This window comes from Lissotriton helveticus, chromosome 3_1 (genome assembly GCF_964261635.1).
Source record: "Lissotriton helveticus chromosome 3_1, aLisHel1.1, whole genome shotgun sequence".
Taxonomy (NCBI): domain Eukaryota; kingdom Metazoa; phylum Chordata; class Amphibia; order Caudata; family Salamandridae; genus Lissotriton; species Lissotriton helveticus.
Window position 1 is genome coordinate 1,539,292,337 of NC_136061.1, and position 27,516 is coordinate 1,539,319,852.

A 27,516-nucleotide genomic window follows, 5' to 3' on the forward strand; every position below is an offset into this window, starting at 1 on the left:
CAGATAGGCGCGAGACCTTAAAAAGAGAAAAAAATACTACAATTCAGGACCTAACCACTAGATGTCCGAATAATGCACAGCATAGTGAATCCAGAAAGATTCACGCTGCAAAAGTTAGTGCAAGTCGAGGGGAAATATACTTAATGTAGATTCTGCAAAAATCCAAATACATTTAATGTTTTTATTCTTAAGCACATTTGTAACCCCAAAGGGTAAAACAGCACTATACCTATTCAATGTAATCAGTTAAAATGCAAAGAAGACCAAATTAAAGTACAATAAAAAACATTTTAATAAGCAAAAGACACACGCGTTCTTATTTCAGGTTTTTGAAAGTCTGCAAATGTATTTAATGACCACTCTCACTAATTAACTACGTTAATCAAACAGGGTTCATCAAAATATTGGGTTTGGAATGCTTTAGGCATTCCACTGAGATATTCAGTGGCACATGAATAGATACCCCGTCTAATTCCATCAGGGAACCATGTTGTACAAAAGTACTCCGGTTAGTACTTTTGAAACTCAAAAAGCCATTTAAGTCATCATGTTGGTCTTTCTTGAGATTAAGCCAAGAGAATGTCACCAATCAACTGAACTACGAATCAGAAATAAATCCCCCTGCAGCTCAAATCCTCAACTGACTATTCACAAGACAGACATCCAATCAAAGTATTACTATCATCACCTAGCCCTACAGGTAACCACCTCAGTCTCATGAAAGGTCCCAGATTTTATTTCACCAGTTGAACAGACCTGTCTCAAAGTTACAGGGACCGAGGCAACAGATAACTTTTCCCTCCAACACCGGATAGACCTACCATCATCCAAAATTCAGCAGTGCTTTGGTGCTCTGGCTCTTCTCACAATCATATCTCAGTTACGCCTTAAATTTGCATAGTTGGCACATTTCCCACACTACACTTAGTGCAAAGAAGTGTATGGCCCGAGCTAGTGACTTATATTACATTTCAGTGTGCTTCTCTTTTGCAAGTTGCAATAAAGAAGGACTGTACAATTAAGAGGGGAAGTTCGATCTGAAACTTGAAAATTAGATCGTGTTTTTACAGGGAAATGTTTATCAGCAAAAGATACACATTTATAAAGACTGATGAAGTTAATAAGCCACTTGCCTGCAGTATATTTGACTTGATAAATAATGCTTGTCCTTGCTTCTCAATTCTGCGCGTTACAAATATATACATGTTTCTTTTGCAGCAATACTCCTATGGGCAACTGGTTAAGAAATATCTTTTTAAAGAGCTCTGCCTTCTTACATGTTAACTAATAGTATTTGGCACGTTTTACATCCGTAAGAGAATAGGACAGGAGGGAGAAGAATTGGGTGCAAAAGTACTCAAGATATCATGGGGATAAATGCTTTGGACTGGCTAATGAGGCAATGGCATCAATAGGTAGAAACAAAGACGGAGTGAGAGAAAGTAATAAAGAACAAAAGAGCCACCTTAATAGCCAAAAGTGTAAGCTCCAAAAGACTTCTCTTACCCTGAAACGGTGATGAAGGAAGTGAACTTGGCATCTGCATCTGGAATATGTACTTCTGATGGGGTGGTCCTCGCATGCTGAGTCTTGTGCTTCTTCCCATTCCCCTTGTCCAAGGTCGGCTGAATTCGCTTCATTATAAGCTTGGGTTTAGAGGGGCACACAACAGAGCTACTTGCTGACTGCTGCCCTGAGGATGGTGATCCACCTGGAGAGGCGGAGCTGGCATGCATCACAGACAACATTTTATTGGAGTCAATAACAGTGCTGCTTGGAACATCTGCTGAGTGTGGAAACCTTGATATCTGCCCATGAGATGTGTTGGTGGGGTCAAGACTGGAGGCAATCATGCCCATTTTGCCAGCGTGAATCTGCGTTATATGTTGGTGAAGCGGATAGGGACTTTCATGGCTGGAGGTCGATTGTGTTACTGTCAAACCTACAGCCTGCGCTGAAGGCAACACACACAGGCTTGAGGTAGCTGTCAGTGCTCCTGTGCTCGGGCTATGGGCTGTGCCGAGTTGGGTAAACATACTGGATCCAGGTGGCAAAGTCATGTGCTGCTCAGGAAGTTCAACACCTTGCTGGCTGGCTTTGATTAACAAATTACCGATGGACCCCAGTTCTGATGTGCCCAGTAGTCCAGGGCTTGTTAACGTCACAGAACTTGGACTCAAAACATGTCCAGAAACAGTTCCGCCGCATGTAGTTGCAGTTGTAGCTTGCACAGACACTACATTCAGTACAGAAGAACTGGAAGACAGTACAGGCAGTGATCCTCCTGCAAGCTGGCCCACTTCAGGTGTGATGATATCTGGCGGCGTAGCTGCAGAAGCCCCACCGCTCTGTGGGAGCAGAGCTTGTTGTTCAAAATACATGACTCCAGTTTTTGATCTCTTAATGATATTGGGCACAGTTCTGTGAGAGGCAGAATTACCCAGGCATCCCAAATCGATCAAACTTGGGTGGGTGGGTATCCCTCCTGAGTGTGGGGTAGGAGTTAGATTAATTAAGGTCATGTTCGGAACCATATCTGAAGTGGTCACGGCAGAGGCAGATCCAGAGGGTGCCAGTTTTTTATTCTTTCTCGCATGGCTCCGAGACATTAGCCTTTTCTTGCTCAGATTTGGAGTTGGAGCAGTTGTGGAAGCTCCTGGATCAGTCCTTTGACCAGCTTCAGATACAAGGTTTTGGGAATCAGGAGCTGGCTGGACTCCAATGATCAGACCAGAAGTGGGACTACCAACGTTTGTAGCAAAGCCACCCTGAGTAGCAGTTGAGAACGAATGTAAATTAGGGTGGTGGGACACAGGAAGCAATCCTTTGCTTGTAGGGGGAAATAAGGTTTGAGATGGAGGCATGCCTGTATTCAACCCAGTAGTTAACGCAAGTCCAGCTCCTACTTGGCTCAGCACTGAAGGGACAGTTTCCAGGACGTTTCCAGCAGAACTAGCAGGAGTCAGTTGAATTTTTTGGGTGATGCCATTCGGAAGAAAAACATAAAAGGGCTGCATATTTTGGTTGACAACAAGAAGTTTCTCTGTGGATTTGATATGAGGTGGAGGGGTCTGATTGTTTGCATTTGAAATCTGAGAAGGACTGGGGCTTCCTGAGGAGTTTGTAACATAGTTTGGATTTTGGAGTGCTCCAGTAGGAGACACTGGCACCTGTAAGCTGGGGGTAGTTGTGTTCCTGGTCAAATCCTGGGAAGCTGTTTGTACTGGTTCTGTTTGATCGCATGGGGAACTTGCGATGTGTTCTGCATCAATATGACTAGCAATAAAATGGACAGGTGTCACTTGGCCTTCTGGTGTAGAATCTACTCCAGGACTTTGTAGCGACGTCTCCCCTTCGCTGGACACAATAGATTTCTCTGTAACAGTTACTCTTTTCTCTCCAGACTCTGCCGAAGACAAGGCCAGAATGGATCCCTCTCCAGATGGGGGCATCTGTGACTCTGAGATGACAGCCAGACGGCTATGGCTCTGGCTTGGCATGGAAGGGCTGCGAGTTGTTAAAACTGAAAGATCAGAGGGAAGCTCCAGGGGCAGCTCAAACTGTTCTTCTGCAGACACAGAAGATGATACACCACTGTCCCCTGGTTCAGATGTCGGCAGTTGTTGAGAAAACACTTCAAACAGCCCTATATCCTTTCCTCTGTTATTGTCAAGACCCAAGCCTTCACTCAGTGTAAGGAGTTCTGAAGATGACGATTCTGGGCTTTCACCCAAAGCCTGCATTGAAGGAGTGTTTTTCAGAACAAAATCCATAATGTCTGAAGGAAGAATGTTTCCGTAGTCATCGCTGTTATTGTTGTCTGAATCAGATTTGAGAAGCTCGGTGCTGTAGGTGTCCAAAATGTTTTTATCCGAAGGTGCACTAGTCTGACTTCGGCGATTTGAGTCTAAAGAACTCAACTGAACTTCCAAGGACTCCTGGTTTTGTGTTTTTACTCGACTTACTGAATGACAGTTTTCGATTTTCGATTCCAGCTGTTTGTGGGCAGTGGAGTCCTTGGTCACATGAACCTTTTCGCCAGCCTCACCTCGCTGCTCGAGCTTCAGGGTCCCTGTGCCATTTTCTTTACTGACTCTTTTGGTTCCTTGATTAACTTTGCCAGTTATGATAGTTAGGCTGGTGTCACTTTCCGCTCCATCATCCACACCATCCAGCTGAGGAATTTTCGGAACTTCACACTGCTCCTCTTCACGGAACAAAGTATGTGAACGAAGCCTTTCTTCTGCAGTGGTAGAAATGACAGTGCGAGTGAAGTTGTAGTAATACAGGTCCTCTTCATCGGAAGATGTGCTTAGGTCATCAGCTCCATCCACCTGGCCTTCAGCTGATCTCTTCCCCCTTTTCTTACCAGTCGAATTACTGAAGAATGGCATATCCTCCTCCCCATACGATCTCACACCATACAATGGAGTTAACCCAAAAAACATATTGGACCTCGCACGAGCACTGCGCCGTGGATACCTCCTTTTGAAGGAGCCATCTTCCTGGGCTTTACTACTGTCCTGAAGCATAGTGTTGTGTTCTTGGGCTGGACGATTTGGATAAGTATTGCTAGCTTGAGCCTCCTGTACATCATTTGGGCTAACCTGGTCCATAGTGTCTTCTGAATGACTTTCAGATGATGGAGACAGGTGGGTTATGTTGGCAGGTTCTCTCCTTGAGGACGGAGACCCTGTGGTTTGTTCAATAGGTGGGTTTCTTGATTGGTTGTCCTGATCCATCTTCAGAGGTAATAAAGTGACCTTCATTGTCCGTTTTTTAGATTCCGGTGACCCTTTAGAACTTACGTCAGCCTTCACAGCTTGATTCTTTGATCCAACTTCTATTTGCTGAACTTGCTCTCCTGCTTTTTCTGTAGCAATACTGACACTGGAGCTTTGATTTGTCATTTGAGATGGTAAATTCTGATTACCATGCCTGCTATGAAGACTTTCTCCATCCCCGGTTGCTGCTACCTGGCTGGAACTGCTGGCAGGTTTGCCGTAATGTTGCTCTCTTAACCTTTCCTTCAGTGGTTTCTTGGTCTTCTGCCGCTTGTCTCTAATGAAAGATATACCCTCTCTGTTACCTGTAAGTGGTGTATGGCCCTCAGTTTTTGCAGCTGCATTTGGCTGTGTTTTGTCAACAGGTAATGAGTCTTTACATTGCTCATTCTCTTTCTTTGCATCAGAGAAGCGCAATGGTGCAAAAGGCAATGTATCTTTTGAATTAAAGGAAGCCGAAGCGGAGTCTACACATGTTCCTGTTTTGCAGACACTGGGGTCGGTGGTGACTGAGGAAAATGGTGGAGCAGGAGTTTTACCAGTCAAGCTAGCAGAGGAAACATCAGATGTCTTCACACTAGATGCCTTGGTCTTTTCTGATTTAATAGGGAGACAGCTTGGGGCCACTGTCAGAGCACAAGAATATGTAGTTTCCATGCACTTTAAAGTGTCCAAAGAGCCAGCTTTACTTGCACACACTATGGCTGTTTTTGAGCTGTTTGATGAGATTGAACTGCTCTGCCCTACAATTCTTGGGATTGCTGAAAGAAGTGTTCCTGGAAGGTTCACTGTGCTTTTCACATGTATCAAATCGTTAGATGAGACTGTGATTGCAGGTACCACAGGTACATCCGGTTTCAAAGTAATAGCAGGCGCGGACGATTCACTTTGCTTCAATGGGGTACTTTCAGCCCAGTTAGGGGGGATTGCTCGCTGCTTGGGCTGCTGCGGTAAAGTGGAAGAGGCACTGTGTCTCCTGGAGCCGATGCTTCGAAGTCCAGAAGACAGTAGGGGGTCACCTACAGTCACAATCTCATGGGTGACAGACGTATGGCTGCCTAAAGGAAGACAAGTGATAGAAAAAGCAGAAAGTCAAAGTTGTGGAACATAAAAAATCTAATTAAATCACAACAATCAAACAGACAGTTGTAAAGCCCTACAAAGCTTTCCTATCAGTGCTGCATCTCAGTCTTCTCACCCGTTGAGACACTAACACAGGTGAATTACATGAGTATCACTATATTAGCTGAAAAAGGGTGCAAGCTGAATGCTGTGGTGGCTTTTGTACCAGTGGGCATAAGAAAATATTACCTACATGTACCTACAGCTTGAATATTACCCATCATCAGGCTCGTAGTCCATATTAACACTGCAGTGCATACATACACTTACATAAAATTGAAACAGCCATAGACTATATTCAGTCAGTCCACCCCATTAAGTGACGAGGTCTAGCCAATGAGATGGCGTGACTTTATATCTCCAACTCCACACAAAGGCGCAAACAGATTTGTAAAGCTTTTCAAAATCAATAATTATTAGTCTCATGAACTGAGGGGAAGGGAGGTCGCATGTGAATGTATGAAATATATCAACACTACAGAACTCTAGTTACAATTAAATAACTTCTACTCCAACACTGTATCTTTGATAGATTCTTATGCTAGAATACCAAAGGAGACACATTACACATGTGTGAAAGGCATAAATGAGGCTCATCTTAACTGAACAGGTTATGGTGTACCAAATGTTCAACTGCTGTTTCGGACCTTGAATTAAGGTTGAGGCAGTAGGGCTTTTTGAGCATCTGCGGTTGCTGCGCTACAAATTTTCTTCAGGGGATCTCCTGCTGAAATCAGTACTATGGCTGTTGTAAAGATGAGGACTACGTTCTTTCAGGTAGGATTTATTGAAAATCAGCAGGACAAATACACCTCCTCCTCACGACAGAAAAAAACAACTGCCCAAACCCTTCCATTCCAGAATTCTCATACCACAACCAACTGAAGCTGACGCCAGAAGAATGAACTGAATAACCTAACAGCTGTCAGGCCTTTGGTGGGAGTGATCCCTTATTTTGTATCCTAGAGGAATACCTGGTTTCCCATACCGCCATCCACTTGGCAATATTTTTCCCCGAAAAAGGACAGTTTTTTATTGGAATGGCCAAAAGAAATGAAGGGTGGTTGTTAGCTCGCAGGCTGCAGGTGTCTGGCCAGCAGAGAAAACGTACAAACAGTCCTCTCAAAACATTTTTCACCATTATCATGGAAAATAAAGAATGAGATGAAATGAATGCTTGATGTCCGGCTGTCAGTGCCAATATTGTCCCTCTGGGTGCAGGAGTTTTGGAACCGTGGAAACAAGTCCGAAGCAGATGGCAAAAAATAAACCCAAGCAATCTGTGAATGGTGGATTTCAGGAACGGTATAACAAATCATCCCAAATCCAAACTCCTCAATAGAAGAAAAAAACGTACAACCCTCCAAGCCCAACACTAGATAGGAGGTGTGTACACAGCATGTGAATCTACAGAATATATCTGTAAGAGACATTAGTTAGTGATAGATTCCTTACCTTAGAATATCCCCATGCGTCAGACTGGATCCGGAAAGGTTTGCGTAGCAGTACCCTTGCACGTCGGTAGGCGTCGTCTGCGGCTCCGCGTCCGTCGTTGGCGCCGTGATGACGTCGTCGGAGTACCTAGACGCAGCCTCCGCGTGCTGACGTCCGTTCTTAGACACAGCTTTTCCGCGCAAGAAGCGCTGAGCCATGTTAAAAACCAACACTGGTGCCATTGAAACTAGGGCCCTGAAAGGGGATAACCCTAACCCTAGATATCGGTTCGCAGAACGGGGAGGATGGGTGGGTCGGTAAGGAATCTATCACTAACTAATGTCTCTTACAGATATATCGTTACACAAGTAGTAACTTGTGCATCTGAAAGAGACACGTTAGTGATAGATTCCTTACCTTAGAATAGATACCCCAGCAATACCAACCCCGGTGGTGGGTCTGCGAACCAATAATCACACCAGAAAGTCCTGGAGGACAGAACGGCCAAAGAAGCCATCCCTCCGGACTTGGCTGTCCAGGCAGTAGTGTCTTGCAAACGTGTGCAGTGATGCCCACATAGCTGCCTGACAGATGTCTTGTAGGGGCACGCCCCGGCCCAGGGCAGTTGTAGTCGCCGTGGCTCGGGAGGAATGAGCCCGCAATCCAACAGGGGACTCCTTTTTAGCAAAGGAGTAACATGCCTGGATACACAAGATGATCCACCGGGAGATGGTCCTCTTGTGCACCGCTTTCCCCTTCTTAGCACCCACATAACCAACAAAGAGTTGGTCATCCACCCGGAACTGGCGTGTGCGATCCAAGTAAAATGAGAGCGCACGTTTTGGGTCCAGACGGTGGAGCCGCTCTTCCTCTTTAGAGGGGTGCGGAGGCGGAAAGAAGGTTGGCAAGGTGATGGACTGCCCGATGTGGAAGGCTGTGACAACCTTGGGCAGGAAAGATGGCTTAGTACGCAACACAACCTTGTCCGGATGGACAGAAAGGAAAGGAGGAGTACAAGAAAGGGCCTGGAGCTCACTCACTCTCCTGGCAGAGGTGATGGCAACCAGGAAAGCAGTCTTCAGAGTTAGAAGGCGGAGAGGACAGTTGTGAAGTGGCTCAAAGGGCGCGCACATCAGAAATGTAAGAACAAGGTTGAAGTCCCACTGAGGCATCACAAACGGAACAGGAGGGAACGTGTGTGTGATGCCCTTTAGAAATCTGTTTACAATAGGGGACTTGAACAAAGAAGGTTGATCAGGCAGCCTCAGAAAGGCTGAAAGGGCAGAAAGGTAGCCCTTGATAGTGCCCAGAGCAGAGCCCTGCTGGGCAAGAGAAAGAAGGAAGAGAAGAACCTCAGAAAGAGGGGCAGCAAGAGGATTCACAGCCTTTGCTGTGCACCATGCCACAAATCTGTTCCACCTACAGGCGTATACCGACTTTGTGGAGGGACGCCTGGCTGCCAGAATGACATTACAGACTTCAGGAGGCAAGTCAAATGGCTTCAACTGTCGCCGCTCAATCTCCAAGCATGGAGGTGGAGACTGGACAGGTTCGGGTGGAGGACCGTCCCCTGCTGCGACAGAAGGTCCTCCTGAAGAGGCAGACGAACCGGGGGATCGACAGACATACTGAGTAGCTCTGGATACCAGTACCTTCGTGCCCAGTCCGGAGCCACAAGGATGACTTGGGCCCGGTCGCGCTTGATCTTCTTCAGCACTCTGGCCAGAAGTGGTATAGGCGGAAAGGCATACAACAGACCGCAACTCCACTCGCGACGATAGGCGTCTCCGAGCGAGTGCCGCCTTGGAAATTCCAACGCGCAGAACTGATGACACTGCGCGTTCTCTTCGGTGGCGAATAGATCTAACCAAGGCTCTCCCCATCGCTGAAAGAGGCCTTGCACCACGTCCGAGTTCAGACGCCATTCGTGATCCATCATGCACCGACGGCTGAGCTCGTCCGCCCTGGTGTTCAGAGAACCTGCCAGGTGTTGAGCCACCAGGGTCACGCCCTGGCGTTCCAGCCACTGCCAGAGGCGCAGAGCCTCCTGGCAAAGGGTCCACGACCCCACCCCACCTTGTTTGTTGCAGTACCACATGGCGGTGGTGTTGTCCGTGAACACCTGCACTACACTCCCCCGGACAGAGGGGAGGAATGCATTCAGTGCTAGACGAATCGCCCGCAACTCCAAAAGGTTGATGTGGAGCCAGGCCTCCGCCGGAGACCAGAGGCCTCTGATCTCCGCCTCTCCCATGTGGCCTCCCCAGCCCTGGAGGGACGCGTCCGTCACAACTACGTGCTCCGGTTGGGGAAGGGAGAGGGATCTGCCGCTGACCCAATCGCGGTCCGTGAGCCACCACTGCAGCTGTCTTGCAGTGCCCTCCGAGATCAGGACGTGGTCGGACAGGTTGCCCTGATGTTGGGCCCATTGAAACTTCAGGTCCCACTGCAGAGCCCGCATCCGCCACCTGGCGTGATGCACCAGTAGGATGCAGGAGGCCATCAGCCCCAGAAGCCGCAGCGTCAACCTGACCGAGACCCGGGATAAAGGCCGAAATATCGGAATCAGAGCCTGAATATCCCGGACCCGCTGATCTGGTGGATAAACCCGAAACCACGCCGAGTCTAGAATCGCTCCGATGAAGAGGAGCTTCTGAGAGGGGCACAGGTGTGACTTCGGCACATTGATGGAGAACCCCAGCTGGTGCAGGAGATCTGCCGTAGTCTGGAGGTGGCTGACGACTGTCTGGGGCAAGCCCGCCTTCAACAACCAGTCATCGAGGTAGGGGAAGACTGAAACCCCTAACCTGCGCAGATGAGCTGTGACCACCGCCATCACCTTTGTGAACACCCGTGGGGCGCTGGTAAGGCCGAAGGGGAGCACGGTATACTGAAAGTGCTCGTGGCCAACCGTGAACCGCAGGTAGCGCCGGTGGGCTGGCAGGACGGGGATGTGGAAATAAGCGTCCTGCAAGTCCAACGCTACCATCCAGTCTCCTGGGTCCAGGGCAGCTAAGAACTGAGCCAGAGTCAGCATTTTGAACTTCTCCTTCCGGAGGAAGCCGTTGACATTCCGTAGGTCAAAGATAGGGCGTAAGCCCCCTTTGCCCTTCTTGGGTACCAGAAAGTAGTGGGAGTAGCAACCACACCCTACTTCTGGCCCAGGAACGCGCTCGATGGCCCCCTTGGCCAAGAGGGCCGTAACTTCCTCCTGCAGAAGTCGCAAATGATCCCCCGATACACGGTGGTTCTGCGGTGGCATGGCTGGAGGAGACGCCTCGAAGGGGAGGGAGTAGCCCCTTCGGACGATCTGCAGCACCCACCTGTCCGACGTGACAGTGCGCCAGTGGAGGTGGTGATGGCGAACCTTGCCCCCCACTGGCGTCACATGGGCCTGAAAGCACAGACTAGGAGGGTTTTGAGGCGGATGCTGCGGGAGAAGGTGTGGACTGACCTCGCCGTTGACCCCGACCGCCGCCACGGCGGTTTCCACGGCCGCCACCGCGTTGGGTATTACCCTGCGGAGCGTGGCTGGCAGCACGTGCGGGTACACCCCTTCCGTGGCCACAAAAGGAGTGAAAGGCAGCCGATTGCTGGCGCGGGGCCGAGAGGCCCAAGGACTTGGCCGTAGCCCTGGAGTCCTTAAAGCGCTCAAGCGCATGGTCTGCCTTGTCGCCAAAAAGGCGACGGCCATCAAACGGCATGTCCATCAGTGTGTTTTGGACATCGGCCGAAAAGTTGGCGGACTTCAACCAGGCATGACGTCTGACCGCCACTGTCGTTGCCATCGCTCTACCTAGTGAGTCGATGGTATCCAGCCCACACCGGATAGAATATCTGGCTGCATCCCGGCCCTCCACAAGGGCTTGGCCGAATTTGGCCCGTACCTCCAACGGACACTCTGGCAGCACTTCCGCAACCGTATCCCACAGAGAGTGGGTGTAGCGGCCCAAGAGGCATGCGGTGTTGGAAGACCGCAGTCCCAGACTAAGGGAGGAGAAGATCTTTTTACCGTACTGCTCGTACCTCTTGGATTCCCTGTCCGGCGGAGCCAACGGGAATGCGTTCTGGGAATTGGAGGCCTGGATGACCAGGCTCTCGGGGGTGGGGTGGGTGGACAGGAAACATGGGTCCCCTGGAGCCGGGTGGTGGCGTCTGGCCATGTTCCTATCTACAGGCGAACCTGTAGCGGGATTGGACCAAGTGCCCAAAAGAACGTCAGTCAAGGCCTCGTTAAATGGCAGCAGAGGCTCAGCTGAGCATGACTGCGGCTTAAGGACCTCAGTGAGGAGGTTAGTCCTCACGGCCGCCACGAGGAGCTCAAAACCCAAGGCCTTGGCTGCCCTCATCAACACCACACTATAGGTTGCCCCCTCCTCCGTAGCCACGGTAGGAGGTGAGACAAAGCCAGTGTCGGGCAAAGTGTCCAGACCACTGGCATCCCCAAGTTCACCTGTCCAGTCCTCCTGGGACTGACATTCACGTGTCAGAGGGTCCTCAGACCCCTCATCACCCATCTCCTGATACTCAGGGTTAGAAAATGATGGGGCCGGTTCATGGAAAGTAAACTCTCCGAACGGCGTCTGAAGCGGCGCCGGAACCGGATCGAGGGAGGCATCGGGGACGGCGCCGCCCTCGGGGGTGACACCTGGGGGGTCGGCGCCGGGGAGGTCGTTAAGTCCACCGGCGGCGACTCGGAACCGGATCCAGTGGGGCCCTGCGGCGCCGGGCCCTGTGGCGCCGGCGGCTTCGGAGCCGAAGCACCCGACGGCGTCGGGACCGAAGCCCCCGACCCGCTAGGCCACCCAGACGGGTCCGCTGGGCCCGGCGGCACCACGGAGCCCGTCGGAGGAGAGAGGGACCTCATGGCCATGAGGAACCGCTCGATCTCCTCCGGCGCCGCGTTAGGCCCAGGGACCGAGGGTATGAGGCCGGACGCGGCGCCTGCGACTCCGACGGAGCCGCGTGGTCGGTATCACCAAAACCCCTGGCCGCGTCTCGCGAGCGTCGGGGGGAGTCGGAAGAGCGATGACGTCTCTTCGACTTCTTGTGCTTACCTGACGACTTCGACCCGGAGGAGTGATGTCGACTCCCGGAGCTCCGATGGCTCCTCTCCCGCGACCGGTCCCTCGACCTCCGTCCGGAACAGGACCGTTCTCGGCGCGGGGCCGACTGCCGGAGTTCGAGCCGCTTACGGGGCAGTGGAGACACCGACGGTGAGGATCGGTGACCGACATCAGTCGGTCGCAATCCTCACAGGGCTTGAAACCTGGCATCCCTACCGGCACCGTTCGGAGTCGAAGGCTTCGAAAAAGGATGATTAAAAGATCAAAAAAGTTTAGACAAAAAGTGACTAAGGTACCACTTTTTCCGGATCTGCCCTGCTGGTGCGGAAAAAAGAAGAACTGACGTCAGCACGAGGAGGCGGCGTTTAAGTACTCCGACGACGTCATCACGGCGCCGACGACAGACGCGGAGCCGCAGACGACGCCTATCGACGCGCAAGGGTACTGCTACGCAAAGATTTCCGGATCCAGTCTGACGCCTGGGGATATTCTAAGGTAAGGAATCGATCACTAACGTGTCTCTTTCAGATACTCTTCTAGATCCAATTGTAGTGCACGATTCCGCCTTCTAGTGGTTGGATATAGAACTGTATTTTTGGCATGTACTTGGGTAAAGTCATCATGACTAGGGCAGCAACAGTAAGTAGACACCTCAGTATGTGACACATTTTTGAGTATTCCGTTTAAAAATGTTATTTTACATCTACTTCCTTTCTTCAGTGGGAAGTGATAGTCATATATGAATACAGAATAATCTCATATTTACAGGTAACTTTTGTAGTGACATCTCTTCTATAGTCATATGCTGTGCTTGGATTATGTATGTATGGATATTGTCCCATTTTCTGAGAGAATGTGAAGATGAAATAGTTTCCCTTCAAGCTTTACTATCTAATGCAGTATTTAATAAACATGTGTCTTGTAGCCTAAGCTGGAGCATTACAAATGTATGATTAAACATTACCAAGACAAGCTAATGCAGCCCTTTCTTTCTTGCAGCATGTGACTTTGGTTTAATGTTTAGTGGTTTGTTTGCTAATCTGTAGCTTCATTAGATTGTTTATATACACCACCTTGGAATCATACCTTTAACAACTTGTGTTGCTAATACCTGTTCAGTGTATGCTATACAGAATGGCTTCCCTTTTCCAATGGCCTGATCGCCCGAATATAATAATATATGACAGCTCTTCTGACATCTAATGTGTCCAATGCCCTATCTGCTGCATTAGAGGGGATTTGAAAAATTTAGGGAATTTTATTCATCTGGTTGCGACACTACTTTTAGAATTAATGATGAGTTTGTCCTCATGACTACTTTATTCTTATGCACATTTAAGAATTATTTTACCCATTAGTACCTGCATTCACTAACAGTCCTTAAAAATGCAATTGCTACCACAAAGGCTGTTTAATGTCTTCTACGGACAAAAGAACAAGTTACTTACCTTCTGTAACACTTGTTCTAGTGGATACACTATCTGCCTGTGGATTCCTCACCTTTTGAATCACCCCAATGTGCAGCACTCCACAGAAACTTTTCTCCTCAGCTCTCCCACGTTGACGAGAAAGTCACAATGGAACAGCTCCACACGCGACTCTGCCTGACGTATCCGGAGCCATAAGATGACCTCGTAGGCATGCTTAAGTTAGGTCCACCCATTTCTTCCGTGCCTTTGAGGTGAACCAGCAACATTTTCACAAGTAAACACACTATACAAACACAACCAAACCTGAACATTTCTCATCATAGACATTTCCCAATGCCAACTATCTCATGATCCCAGCAATAAATCACATACAATACACCTTGATTACTTTTCGGTATAAGCCGACAGGAAACAGGGAGGTGGGTGGATCAGTGAGGAATCCACAGGCAGATACTGTATCCACCAGAAAAAAGTGCTACCGAAGGTAAGTAACTTGTTCTTCTGATGGTTACATCTGCCTTTGGATTCCTCACCTTAAGAATAGAATCTCCAAGCAGTCCCGCACTAAGAGGAGGGTGCCTTCCTGCCAATACCCAAAAATCCTGCACCGCAGAACAAGAACAATGTCTGTCCTTCCGTGTGAGAAAGAGCCCTATTTTTGCATGGTTGCCCCCACTTCTTGCAGAACTACTGATGTGCTTTGATTGAATGTGTCCTGGGTTCTTGACACACAGGTACCCAGGGCCTATGTTCTTTCCCTAAACTGCATTGAAACCAAGACCCAATTGGCACTCTTTGGCCAAGGGCAGTCCCTTGTAAATGGTACCACAGGTACAAAGGGCACTGTGGCCAGGGTAGGCCTCTAAGGGCTGCAGCACTTATTGTGCCACCATTAGAGGCCCTGTACATTTCAACACACAGCCTTTGCAGGCTGTGTGTTTTGGTGCAGAACAACGTGAAGAGTCGACATGGCACACATCACTGTATGCCATGCCTACAAACCATTGTCCTGGCATAGGTCAGCCAACCCTCTAGCTGGGTGCACTATACCAGTGATGAAGGTACAGGTGCATGAGCCCTGTACCCCTACAGTGGCTAAGTCAATGCTTAGACACTGTAAGTGCAGTAATGCCATTAAGAGTACATGGTGCTGGGAGTTTGTCATTACGACCTTGTAGCGAGGTGGGGAGGGAGCCGACCCATGTGGACTGGTGGGTCACTGACATCGAATCCCCTCCTTCCCCCCAGAGAGATTGGGAGCCCTGGCAGAGAATCACCGACACCGAAAACGAGGAAGGAGCCTTTAAGTGGGCGTTCACCGACGACGACGAGAACACGCCCACTGATGACGTCCTGGAGTCCGGAGTGGACAAGAGCAAGGAAGTCCTCTACGCGGGGTGCGACGTCACCGAGGAGGAAGAAGGCGATCGGAACGTGAGAGAGGAGATCGGCGTCCGGAATTCCTGTGGAGAGACGAAGAGACCCGCGTGCAGAGGAGGGAAGGCGAAGACGGCGAGAGACAGTCAGGAGGCCAACGTCCCCACGATTCGCCGTGCCACACTCCCGAGGGAGGAGTGTGGCTTCAGCAGGTACGGAGGCGTTTGTCAGCCAGGGTGGGGAAGAGAGGCAGTCCTTCCGTGTAAATACTGTAGATATTCTTCCCTTTCCTGTGTTCTCTCCTTCCCGCATTCCTTCCCTGCCCTACCTACCTACAATCCGCCCCTTGACTGTACCTTCACTCCTCCTGCACACTGCCCCGTCACTATAGATAGTTTTTGAGCACGTGTCAGCGGTGTCCATGTCACTCCGGTAACCCCCTGGGCAATCAGTATTAAGACATTAAACTAACGGCAGTCCCTCTTGTTGGTTCTCTTTTGGCTGGCTGACGAGGGGAGGTGAGAAGAAGACTCCCGAAGACCACCTACGGCCAACAAAGGTTTCCCCAAGCCGGAACAGGCTTCTTCCACCGCGACCACGGACCAATACGAATTCGCCCGGGAAAGACTGACCTCACGCAGCAGAAGAGCATTACTAAAAATAAAACCCTGTTTACCGAAAAAAGTCTCTGGTCTGTTCCTGACCCACAACCCACGCTACAGACCTCCACAGTACCATAATGGCTTTACTGAAAACTGGGAAGTTTGGTATCAAACCTCTCAGCACATTAAACCCACACTGATGCCAGTGTGAGATATAATGAAAAATGCGCACAAAAGGCATCTTAGAGACGCCCCCCGAAAAACGACTTAACACTAGTGCCCAGGCTAAGTGGCTGCTCGCCAACTGCCACCACCAACTGCTGCTCTCGGGGGTCTGAAACAATGCACATCCTGGGACGAGGTGCCAAGCCTCCCCTCCCCCCCCCTCCCACCCAGGATGGGCAGGGTCCACGAAGGGGAATCTTCAAAGGCTTGCCGCCTTTGTGAGCTTCCCCAGGCCTTTTGCTGCTTCCAGCAACTGTTTGGGTGGGAGAATCGACAGGAAAACTAAGTGAGAAAGGGAGGAGTACCCACCTTTGCCAACCCCAGCTCTCAGGTGGGGGAGGAGCGGTGAAGCCCAACTCTCAGTCCCCGCCATCTTGCAGACGGGGGGCCCAGCCAACCAGAGTGAGGCATATGCCCCCTTCCCACTGGAGGGTGGCATAATAGGGGGTGTACCCACCCCAAGGAAGAAACCCATTGGTTCCAACCTGTAACCCCCTAAATCTAGTATTTAGGGGCACCCCTGAACCTTGCAGCCTCAGACAGGTACCGACCAAGAAGAAAAAGATGCTGTGCTGAAGCTAAGAAGAGGAGGATGCCCACTGACTTGGCCCTAGCCCTACCGGCCTGTCCCCACCTCAAACCTGCAAAAGCGAAATCCTGGCGTGTCCTGCAGCCAGGAACCTCAAAATCCCCGAGGACCTGCCCCGCCTTCCACAGAAAAGACTCTGTCTCCTGTGATCACGAGATTTGCTCACCCACAGACTCTGGCTCCGGCCAAATCTGTGAATCTGCCCCACTTTGCACCCAACGCCCACGGCCAGAGTTCGAGTGGCCCAACACCACAAGGCGGTCTCTCCGGCGATCCTGACCTGAGATCTGGTGATATCTGATCTGCCTCGAATCTCCCAGCAAAGCCTGCAGCCTCTTCTTGGAGGATCCCTGTGACCAGAACTGGTAAGGAAAAGCAGATGCCTAAAGACACTCCTGCACCCAAAGTCCCACGGCCTTGAGTGGCCCAACCAACAGTGTCCCAGCATCCCCAGGCATCCCACCGTACCTCTCCAACCGGTGGTCACCTCCAGAAGATCTTCGTCCCGAGCCTGCAGTCTTTGTTGAAACCGGAGAATCCCCATTGAAATCAACAGGGCACCCAACACCACACCAGCACCCTGCACCCAGCAGTGGCTGAGCGTGTACTTTGGGAGCTAAAATGGATCCCCCTTTGTCCTGAACTAAACCCCAGGAGCTTTGCTCCCACAACCTTGTGAGCAGCCACCAACCGGAGGCCCCCTATCCCCCATTGGATAACATTGGACCTCAGCACTCTGCACCCGGCCGCCCTAGTGCTGCTGAGGGTGCTATGAGAGTGCACCCTTGACCCTGGGGGACGGACGGACTCTTGTTCTAACCCCAGAAACTCAACCCCAAAGACCGAGTACTTACCTGTTAACAGATAACTTCATTTCTCTCTATAGGAATACATTGACTGTTTTCCCTTGAAAAATGTTCGAAGTGAAGAGTTGATTTGTATTAAAACCTACAACTGTACAAAACTGATTTTACCTCCCTTTTCTCTAGGAAAGGTCCCTGTGTTATATCTACACTGAGTATAAAAAGTAACTTCGAAAGTAATCTGAGAAGTAATTTCGACATTTTAACTTACCTGTATTTCAATCAATTGAATTTGAACCTGCATTCAATTGTAAAAAATTTGCAAAGCATTTATTTCACTTACCTGTGCCAGGCTTTCCTTGGTTCTAGAAATAAAATAACGTAATATTTTTTGTACGTCTGAGTTCAGCCTTTGAGTGTGTAACGTCATGTGCTGATTGAGTGTGTACAACAAATGCTTAACACTACCCTCTGATAAAGCCTTACTGCTCGCCCACACTACCACAAATTGAGAGTAAGGTGCTATCTACTTTTTCCTCTGCCTACCACTGGACTCTGTGCACACTAGACCTCATTTTGGTATAGTATATACAGAACCAGCTTCCTACACTCCTCACTTCCAAATTCGAACAATAGTGCTTTACAAAAGTGTGGAGGGAGGCCAAATTTGCCGCTTTGCAGTGGTAACCACAGGGACACCACTAGCCAAAGCCGAAGGAGACTTAGCTCTGGTAGAAGGAGGATGAATACCTTCAGGGGGCTCCTTTTTGGCCAAGGCGTAGCAGATCTTGAGGCACAGGATAATCCATCTGTACAGCGTTCTTTTGTGGATTCTCCAACCTTTAGTCCTTAGCTCTGTCCAAGTAGAAGCCGACTGCTCTCTTGGGGTCCAGGCAATGAAGTCTCTCCTCCTCCTTAGAAGCTTAAGGGAGAGGATAGAAAATGATTAAAGTGATGGACTACCCCAAGTGGAAAGGAGTGTCCACCTGAGGTAGGAGCAGCTCTGGTCTTAAGAACCATCTTACCCGCATGGAAAGACGTAAAAGGAGGCTTGGAACGAAGAGTCTGCAATTCATTCACCGTCCTAGTGGAAGTGATTGCCACCAAAAATATAGTTTTAAACGCTAGAAACCCTAATGGATAACTATGTGAACCCATCAAAAATGTAAGAAACAAATTCAAAGCCCACTGAGGCATGATAAAGGAGTGGGAGAAAATCTATTTGTGAGACCCTTAATGAATCTTATAACTATGGGAGATTTAAACAATGAGGGTTGATCTGGTAAACAGAGAAAAGCAGACAAGGAAGATAAGTAGCCCTTGACAGTAGTTACTGCACAACCCTGTTGCGCTAGGGAAAGAGAGAAACTCAGAACATCAGACAAGTGGACCTGGAAGAGATCAATCGATATCTCTCCACACCATTTAACAAATGTGGGCCACCTACCATAATAGACAGATTTGGTGGAGAGTCTTCTGGATGATAATATAAAAAGTCCACCACATCCAGTGGGAGGGAGAAAATACTCCAGTTGCCCCGTTCACTCTCCAGGCATGAAGGTGCAGGCTCTGGAGGTGGGGGTGTAGAACCTGCCACTGGCGACTTCGAGAGGAGGTCTGCACTGAAAGGGGGATGGAGCGGAGGGTGAAATGAGAGACAAAGGAGGTCTGCGTACCACACCCTTTGTGGCCAATCCGGTGCAATCAATATAACTTGGGTCTGGTCTTGGCGAATCTTCCTCAGAACTCGAGGAATCAAGGTTATGGGGGAAACATGTAAAGAAGCTATGAGCTCCAATCTAACTGAAACGAGTCCCCCAATACTCCCGAGACAGATACTGGAGACTGCTGAATGATGGGCAGTGCACGAGTGGCAAATCTGTCCAACTGAAGAAACCTCCACATCGTGAAAATGTGAAGGACCACCTCCGGATGGAGATGCTACTCGTGATTGGCTGAATACTAGTGACAGACTGTCTGTATGCACATTCAGTTCTCCAGCCAGATGATTTGCAATTAAGCAAATCTGATGATCCTGAGCCCAGGACCAGTCACAGAGCCTCTCTGCAGAGAAGACACAACCCAACTTCTTCCTGTTTGTTGATGTACCACATTGCGGTACTGTTTTCTGTCAGGACCTGAACCGACTGACCGCTAAGGGAAGGAAGGAAGACCTTGAGGGCCAAACGCATTGCCCCCAATTCCAAAAGATTGATGTGACACAATCTTTCCTCTGGAGATCAAAGAGCATTGACATCCAGATCCTCCAGATGAGCTCCTCATCCTAGAGTAGAGGCATCCCTTATCACTGTGTCCACCGGAGAAGAGGGTTAAATGGCTTCCCTTGAGACAGGTTGTCTGGAACACTCAACCATAGCAGATACACTGCAGTGTCTCTGGAGATTCTGACCACCTCCTCGAGAGCTCCGTTGTGTTGAAACCACTGCATGCGGAGGCACCAATGGAGGGCGCTCAAATGCAGCGTGCATGGTTGACCAACAGTATGCAGGAAGCAAACAGACTGAGCTGGCGTAAGACATTCAGGACAGGAACAGATGCTCCATTTTTGACAAGCATTTGCAATGCAATAGGTGTTGCATTAATTAAGTTTGAGCTATTAGCATTGCTAATTATTGCAACACCAATTGCAACAAAAGTCTATAAATTGTAGGCCAAAAAAATGTGTATTTATTTTTGTAGCAATGGTGGCATGCTGCGCTTTAGATGAATATGTTTAAAAGTAAAGTGCGTTATACTGCGATTGCTACAATAGTTAATTGTGGATTTGTTAACAATTGATATGCGCACTGATGGCTGGTGGTGTGTGTGCCTGTAGAAACTGTGCACTGATGGCTGGTGGTGTGTGTGCCTGGTGGAAGTGTGCACTGCCGGCTGGTGGTGTGTGTGCCTGGTGGACGCGTGCACGGACGGCTGGTGGTGTGTGCTCCTGGTGAAAGCGTGCACTGACGGCAGGTGGTGTGTACCTGGTGAAAGCGTGCACTGACCGCTGGTGCTGTGTGTGTGTGCCTGGTGAAAGCAGGCACTGACGGCTGGTGGTGTGTGTGCCTGGTGAAAGCAGGCACCGACGGCTGGTGGTGTGTGTGTGCCTGGTGAAAGCAGGCACTGACGGCTGGTGGTGGTGTGTGTGTGTGTGTGCCTGGTGAAAGCGTGCACGGACGGCTGGTGGTGTGTCTGTGCCTGGTGAAAGTGTGCACGGACGGCTGGTGGTGTGTGTGCCTGGTGAAAGCGTGCACTGATGTCTGGTGGTGTGTGCCTGGTAGAAGCGTGCACTGACGTCTGGTGGTGTTTGTGCCTGGTGAAAGCGTGCACGGATGGCTGGTGGTGTTTATGCCCGGTGAAAGCGTGCACGGACGGCTGGTGGGGTTTGTGACCGGTGAAAGCGTGCACTGACAGCGGGTGGAGTTTGTGCCTGGTGAAAGCGTGCACTGACTGATGGTGTTTGTGCCTGGTGAAAGAGTGCACTGACAACTAATTGTGTCTGTGCCTGGTGAAAGTGTGCACTGATGGTGTGGTTGTGTTTGTGTGTGGTTGTGTGTGAGGTTGTGTGTGGTTGTGTGTCTGGTTGTGTGTGTGGCTGTGTGTGTGTGGCTGTATGTGTGTGGTTGTATGTGTGTGGTTGTCTGCGTGGTTGTGTGGCTGTGTGTGTGTTTGTGGGTGAGGTTGTGTGTGGTGTGTGTGGTGTGTGTGTGCGGTTGTGTGTGCGGTGGTAGTGTGTGGTAGTGTGTGGTTGTGTGTGGTTGTGCGTGTGTGTGTGGTTGTGGGCACACTGGGTATAGGCGTGAACAAAGAACCAGCGATTCTGGGTACACTGGGAGCATATGTAAACAATGGACCCGCGAATCTGGGAGCATGTGTAAACAAATGGCCAGCGATTCTGGGCTTAACACAGCTGGATTCTTGTCGTCTTCGAGGTGGATGAGTCTTAATGCCTCCATTAATGGCCCTCATTATGTGTCGGACTTTAGATTGAGAGGGAGGTGTAAGGCCGGAGTCTAGACATACACTGCAGCCGCTATTTCCACAACAATGATTGGCCTCCCAGTCCCAGAGTCACTGCCCTCGGGCGTCACACGCCGGGCCTGGAGGGCCCTGGCCCAGCTCTGCATGGGCGGTGCGAGTTTCTGCACACACCTTTGATTTACGGGGCACATCCCCTCACTCTGTAATACCTGAGGATATTTGGGAGGTATTTTCACACAGAAACACCGCTCCGAAAAACTCAAATAGAGGGCTTTATTCTTATTAAGTTTGAAATGACTAATAAATGCAAGCAATCGATAAAAAGCAAGATAGCATGTGAACATGGGTGGAGGTTCAGTACTGGGGTGCAAGGCTGCCATGGGGGGCGGGGTGGTCTGTGGTGTCGAGCAGGTGGCTTGTACACACTAAACATCTCTGGCTGAATCTACAGTCTAAACCCAAAATGCAGCGACATGGGCCTCGGTGGCACGAGAGCCGATGCACGGAGATCGATCGGCTGCCCGCTCGCCCCTCCCTGACAGGCCGCGGCGGGCAGCGATTAATGCCCGTCTCTGAGCGCCTGTTGTAAGAAAGTGGCTCTATATATACTGGACCAAAGTAAGGTACAGTGTGTATATAGTCCCCAATCTCCAGAGGTATAACAGAGGTTGAATTTAGATCTGACCTTACTCTCTAAAGTTGTAGCGTGGTCGAGCAGTAAGGCAGTATCAGAGGACAGTGTAAAGCATTTGTTGTACACACTCAGTCAGCAAAAGGTTTCACACCCTCAAAGACTGAACTCCAGGCCAATTGTTTTTTTATCAAAAGATATAATTGTTTTATTTTAGAACCAACAGGTACCAAAATATACTTTTCTCAATAGGAGTGACTTTTGGTAATTACTTTCCAGAGAGGCAATAGACTTGGTAAGTACAATAGTTACTGGCGTTGCAATAGGCAACCCAATTCTAAACACAATTTAACATTGAGCTCAATGGGTTGTTCTATAAAAATGCAATTGATTACTTTCAGGATTACTTTGCTAACCACAGGACTGGATCCAGTCCCGGGACCTAAGCTGTAAACAGTTAAGTAAAAGCGTTTTGGTTACAGTTGTAATTTTTAAAGGATATAGATATATTTTCAAAGTTGACACTTTTCAGTAGTTGGTACGATTTTTAAGGAAAATTTGTAATTTGCAAAAATCGACATTAGAAATTTCAGAGAAAATCAGTCAATGGTTTCCTACGGGAGAAAATGCAGGTAACTGGTAAGTACAGTTAGGATTACTTTTGCGGTTCAATACTGAACTAGAAAGTACAGCACTGGCTTCTCTCCTGATCCCAGGTGAGTATTTCGGAAATCGTTATTCGGCTGATTTTAGAAGAATATTTTAAAGTTTCAAAAATCGACACTTAAGTGAAAACCAGTCAATGTTAGCCTATGGAAGGAAAGTGAGTTATCGGCTTTCAGGTAAATACTCGACTGATGAGGTTAAGGTTCTGGGCATAGACTCAGGGGTCTCCCAGGGTCGGAAAGGTACAGTTGTTATACCCTCAGGGGCAGCCGGGTGCAGAGAGAGTAGGCCCAATGCAATCAAATGGAGGGTAGGGGGCCTTTGGTTGGTGGCTGCAAGCAGGCAGGCCACATGGCTGTGGGAGCTGAGCTCCTGGTCACTTACTCAGGGCAAGTGGGGAAGTAGAGTAGGGTAGTAGTGGCACTCGGGCGGCTGGGTGCAGGGTACTTTTGAGCCGGCAGGAGCTCAATGTTATCCAATGGAAAAGTTACAAAGTGAACAAAGGCTGCAGGCTCGGGGACGGAGATTCTTCAGGTGCGACAACCACTTCAAGAGGTAAGTTGGGTTCTTGTAGAAGAGGTAAGTACCCTAAAGGAGGGCACACGGGGCCGTGGGGTGCCGGGGTGTCTTTGGGTGTCGGGAAATCTTACCCTCGGCTGATCGCGGTTGGAGGGGTCCCTGGGTCTGAGGCTGCAGGCGTAGTCTGGGTCCTCGAGGAGGGTCTTTGGGCACTGGACTTCGGGTCCCAGTAGCCGGGTGGACGTCCCTGTGGTCTTGGGTCACTCAGGTACAGGCCGGGCTCGGCGGGTGCAGAGTGGGCTGGATTCGCGATTCCTGGCTGGCACCAGGGGTATGGTCGTTGGAGCAGAGCCTCTGCTCAGGGGAGTCCCAGTCTTTGAGAGGGTCAAGGCAGGCAGGTCCTCTGGGTTGTCCAAGGTTGCTGTCTGCAGGAGTCGCCGGGGTTTAGCAGAGGCAGGTTCCAGGGTTGACAGAGAGTAGGGCTAGGGCCAAGTCAGTTGGTGTCGTCTTGTTGTTGGCAGATGCAAGGCGGGTCTTCTTCTTCTTGATCTTGTGAGAAAGTGGCTCTATATATACTGGACCAGAATAAGGTACAGTGTGTATAGAGTCCACAAACCCCAGAGGTATAACAGTGGTTAGAGCCAGGTGTGACCTTACTCTCTAAAGTGCTAGCTTGGTCGAGCAGTAAGGCAGTACCAGAGGACAGTGTAAAGCATTTGTTGTACACACCTAGTCAGCAAAGGATTTCACACACTCAAAGACTGAACTCCAGGCCAAGTGATTTTATATCAAAGATATAGTTACTTTATTTCTAGAACCAACAGGTATCAAAACACACTGTTCTCAATATGAGAGGTCTCAGATGAGTACTTTGCAGAAAGGCAATAAACTTGGTAAACACAATAGGTACAGGGGTTGCAGCAGGCAACACAATTCTACACACAATTTAGCATTGAGCTCAATGGGTTTTCCTATATACACACGGTTGATTACTTTGTAGATTACTTTGGTAGTTCCAGGACTGGATCCTAGATTCAGTCCTGGGGTCTAAGCTAAAAACAATTTAGCAAAACGTTTTAGTTATTGCAGTGATTTTTCAGGAATATAAAACTATTTTAAAAGTTCACACTTAGAAACTTTTCAACAGAAATCTGGCAATGTTATCCAATTGGAGAAAATTCAGGTTGCAGGTAAAGTATGTTCTCGTTACTTTTGTAATCCAGTACTGGGCTCCTGGGTCCAGCACTGGGGTCTCAACTTAAAACAGGTAAGCAATTACGTTTCATTATTTCGTATGATTTTTAAAGCATATTTCAAGTTTTCAAAAGTAGGCACTTGGAAGAAATTTCGTAGAAAAGCAGACAATGGATTCCTATGGAGAAAATACAGATTAAGGGTAAACCCGGTTTGGATTACTTTTGTGGTTCAATACTGGGCTACAGGGTACAGTATTGGCTCCTCTCCTGATCACTGGTGAGTACTTCGGAATTCGTTACTCGGCTGATGTTATAGGAATATTTCAAATTTTCAAAAGTAGGCACTTCGAAGATTTTTCGAGTCAAACCAGTCAATGTTATCCAATGGCAGGTAAGTGAGTTACCGGTTTCCAGGTGAGTTTCTCGGCTGGGAAAGTTAAGGTTCTGGGCATAGACTCAAGGGTCCCCCAGGGTCAGGTAGGTACAGTTGGTTCACCCTCAGCAGCACAGGGGCGGCCGGGTGCAGAGGTAGTTAGGCCCAATGTTATCCAATGAGGGGCACGGGGCCTCTGGTTGGTGGCTGCTGGCTAGCAGGCCACGCGGCTGAGGGAGCTGAGCTCCTGGTCACGTGCCCAGGGCAAATGGGGAAGAAGGATAGGGCAAAGGTGGCACGGCCAGCGGCACTCGGGCGGCTGGGTGCAGCTTGCTTATGAGCCATCGGGCGCTCAATGTTGTTCAATGGAAAAGGCCATAAGTGAACAAAGGCTGCAGGCTCGGGGACAGAGACTCTTCAGGGGCGACCACCACTTCGAGAGGTAAGTTGGGATCTTGGAGCACAGGTAGGTACCCCAAAAGAAGGCACAGGGGGCTGTAAGGCACCGGGTGCATGGGTGTCTTTAGGTGTCGGGAAAGCTTACCCTCGGCTGGTCACGGTTGGAGGGGCCCCTGGTTCTGAGTCTGCAGGCGTCATCTGGTTCGTCGAGGAGGGTCTTTGGGCACTGGACTTAGGGTCCCAGTCACCGGGGGGACGTCCTCGTGGTCTTGGATCACTTGTGCACGGGCCGGGCTTGGCGGGTGCAGAGTGGGCTGGTCTGGAGCTTCTTGGCTGGCACCAGGGGTGTGGTTGCAGCAGAGCCTCTGCTGATGGGAGTCCCAGTCTTTAAGAGGGTCAAGGCAGGTAGGTCCTCTGGGTGTCCCAAGGTTGCTGTGAGCTGGAGTCGTCGGAATTTGGGCAGGAGCAGGTTCCAGGATCGACAGGCCTGTAGGGCTAGGGCCAAGTCAGTTGTGGTCGTCCTGTTAGCAGCTGCACGGCGGGTCTTCCTTCTCTTGATCTTCTTTCTTCTTTTCGTATCAGGTTCTGAGGAAGGAAAGTTCAGGGAGCCCCTAAATACTGTATTTAGGGGCGATAGAGGTAGGGCAAGGGCAGGGACCAATAGGTCCCTGTCCTAGGGTGGGTACACCCGCTAGCCTGCTCCTCTCCTGTGGGAGGGGGGCAGGAGCCTAGCTGTGATTGGGCAGGGCTCCCCATCTTCAAGATAGCTGGGGCCCGGGGTCGTGCTTAACCTTGTCTCCCCCACCTGAGGGGTGGGGTTGGCACAGGCTGGCACCCCCCCCCCCTTCCTGACGTTGGTTTTCCTGCCAGAGTAGGGGTCAGGACTGGTGAGGGCCAGTTGCTGGGTACAGCAAATGGTCTGGAGAAGCTCACACAGGCGGCAGGCCTTTGAAGCTTCCCCCTGCTCATCCTGGGGGAGGAGACCTAGCACCTTGCCCAGGATGTGCATTGTTGCAGGCCCAGGAGAGCCGGGGGCTCTCCACCCAGGGGTCCAGCAACATGTCTGCTGTGTGGCAGCATCTCAGTCCAGACGTGGATTGTGGTTAGGTTTCAGGGGGCATCTCTAAGATGCCCTCTGTGGTGCATTTTTCATTAATTCCCACACTGGCATCAGTGTGGATTTAATGTGCTGAGAAGTTTGATACCAAACTTGTCACTCTTCAGTGTAGCCATTATGGTGTTGTGGAGTTCGTAATGTCGACCTCCCAGCATCATATACTCTTAATGGCAGCACTGCACTTACAGTGCCCAGGAATGGCCCTGGGTACTGTAGGGGCACAGGGCTCGTGCACCTGTGCCCACACCACTGGCATAGGGCACCCAGCTAGAGGGGTGACTGATGTATGCCAGGGCAGCGGGTCTTGTGGGCATGGCACACAGGGATGTGTGCCATGTTGACTCTTTGTTTAGTACTGTACTTAGACACTCAGCCTGCAAAGGCAGTGTGTGTGTGTCAGGGTACAGGGCCCCTAAGGGTGGCACAATAAGTGCTGCAGCCCTTAGGGGTCTTCTCTGGTCACCGTGCCCTGGGTACCTAAGGTACCATCTACTAGAGGCTGACAGGTGGCCAGAGATGCCAATTGGGTTTTAGGTTAAACACAGTTTTAGGGAAGGAACACAGGCCCTCGGCACCTGGTTGGCAGGAGCTCAGGGCACACTCAGTCAAAGCACATCAGCAGTTCAGCAAAGAGTGGGGGCATACCAATGCAAGAAAGAGGGCACTTTCTCACACCTGTCCTCTAGGTGTGAGAAGCAGTTAGTGTCTGAGTGCCCCCTCCCGCTGCAGGTGTCCTCAGCAGGGGAGGGTCTGAGGGGGAGGGGGAGAGGGGCGGGGGAGGCTGGAGCCAAATCCTTACCTGGTTATTCAGCACCTGGGACCCCACGACAGAATCATAAGTGTGAAAGGTCACTGAAGGTTGAGCGCATCCTTCTCCAATCAGAAGTGACAGGGTGAGTCCCATTAAACTGAGCCCATCAGACAGGGAAGGCAGGTAAAGAACGTGTGGGCGGAGGGGGGAGTGTTGGAAAGAGATTCAATGGCGAAAATATGTTGTTTGGAGAAGTGGCAAAGCAACTCCCGGACTTGGGCGCAGAGAGGGCAGACAGCGAGGTCTGGTGCTGCCACGGTGCCCGATACCAACTCTCTCCCTGTTCGAAGGTAGTGAACTGGAGGAAACACTTCCGCGTTGAAGAAAAAAAACCAAAACACGAGCGCGAGTGGTGCGCGCGCGCCACAGCGAGACATAAGTGTTTTCAATT

General features: G+C 50.0%; 1 protein-coding gene across 2 annotated transcripts in view; it reads right to left on the bottom strand.

The window, feature by feature from the left end:
- Positions 1 to 27,516, bottom strand: part of KMT2A (lysine methyltransferase 2A) — a 1,541,152-nt gene that overhangs the window by 255,241 nt on the left and 1,258,395 nt on the right. For both annotated transcript variants that reach the window (XM_078682247.1, XM_078682245.1), the window contains exon 27: positions 1,507 to 5,842. In XM_078682247.1, coding sequence (XP_078538373.1) covers positions 1,507 to 5,842 — 4,336 coding nt within the window. The remainder of the gene's footprint in view (positions 1 to 1,506; positions 5,843 to 27,516) is intronic.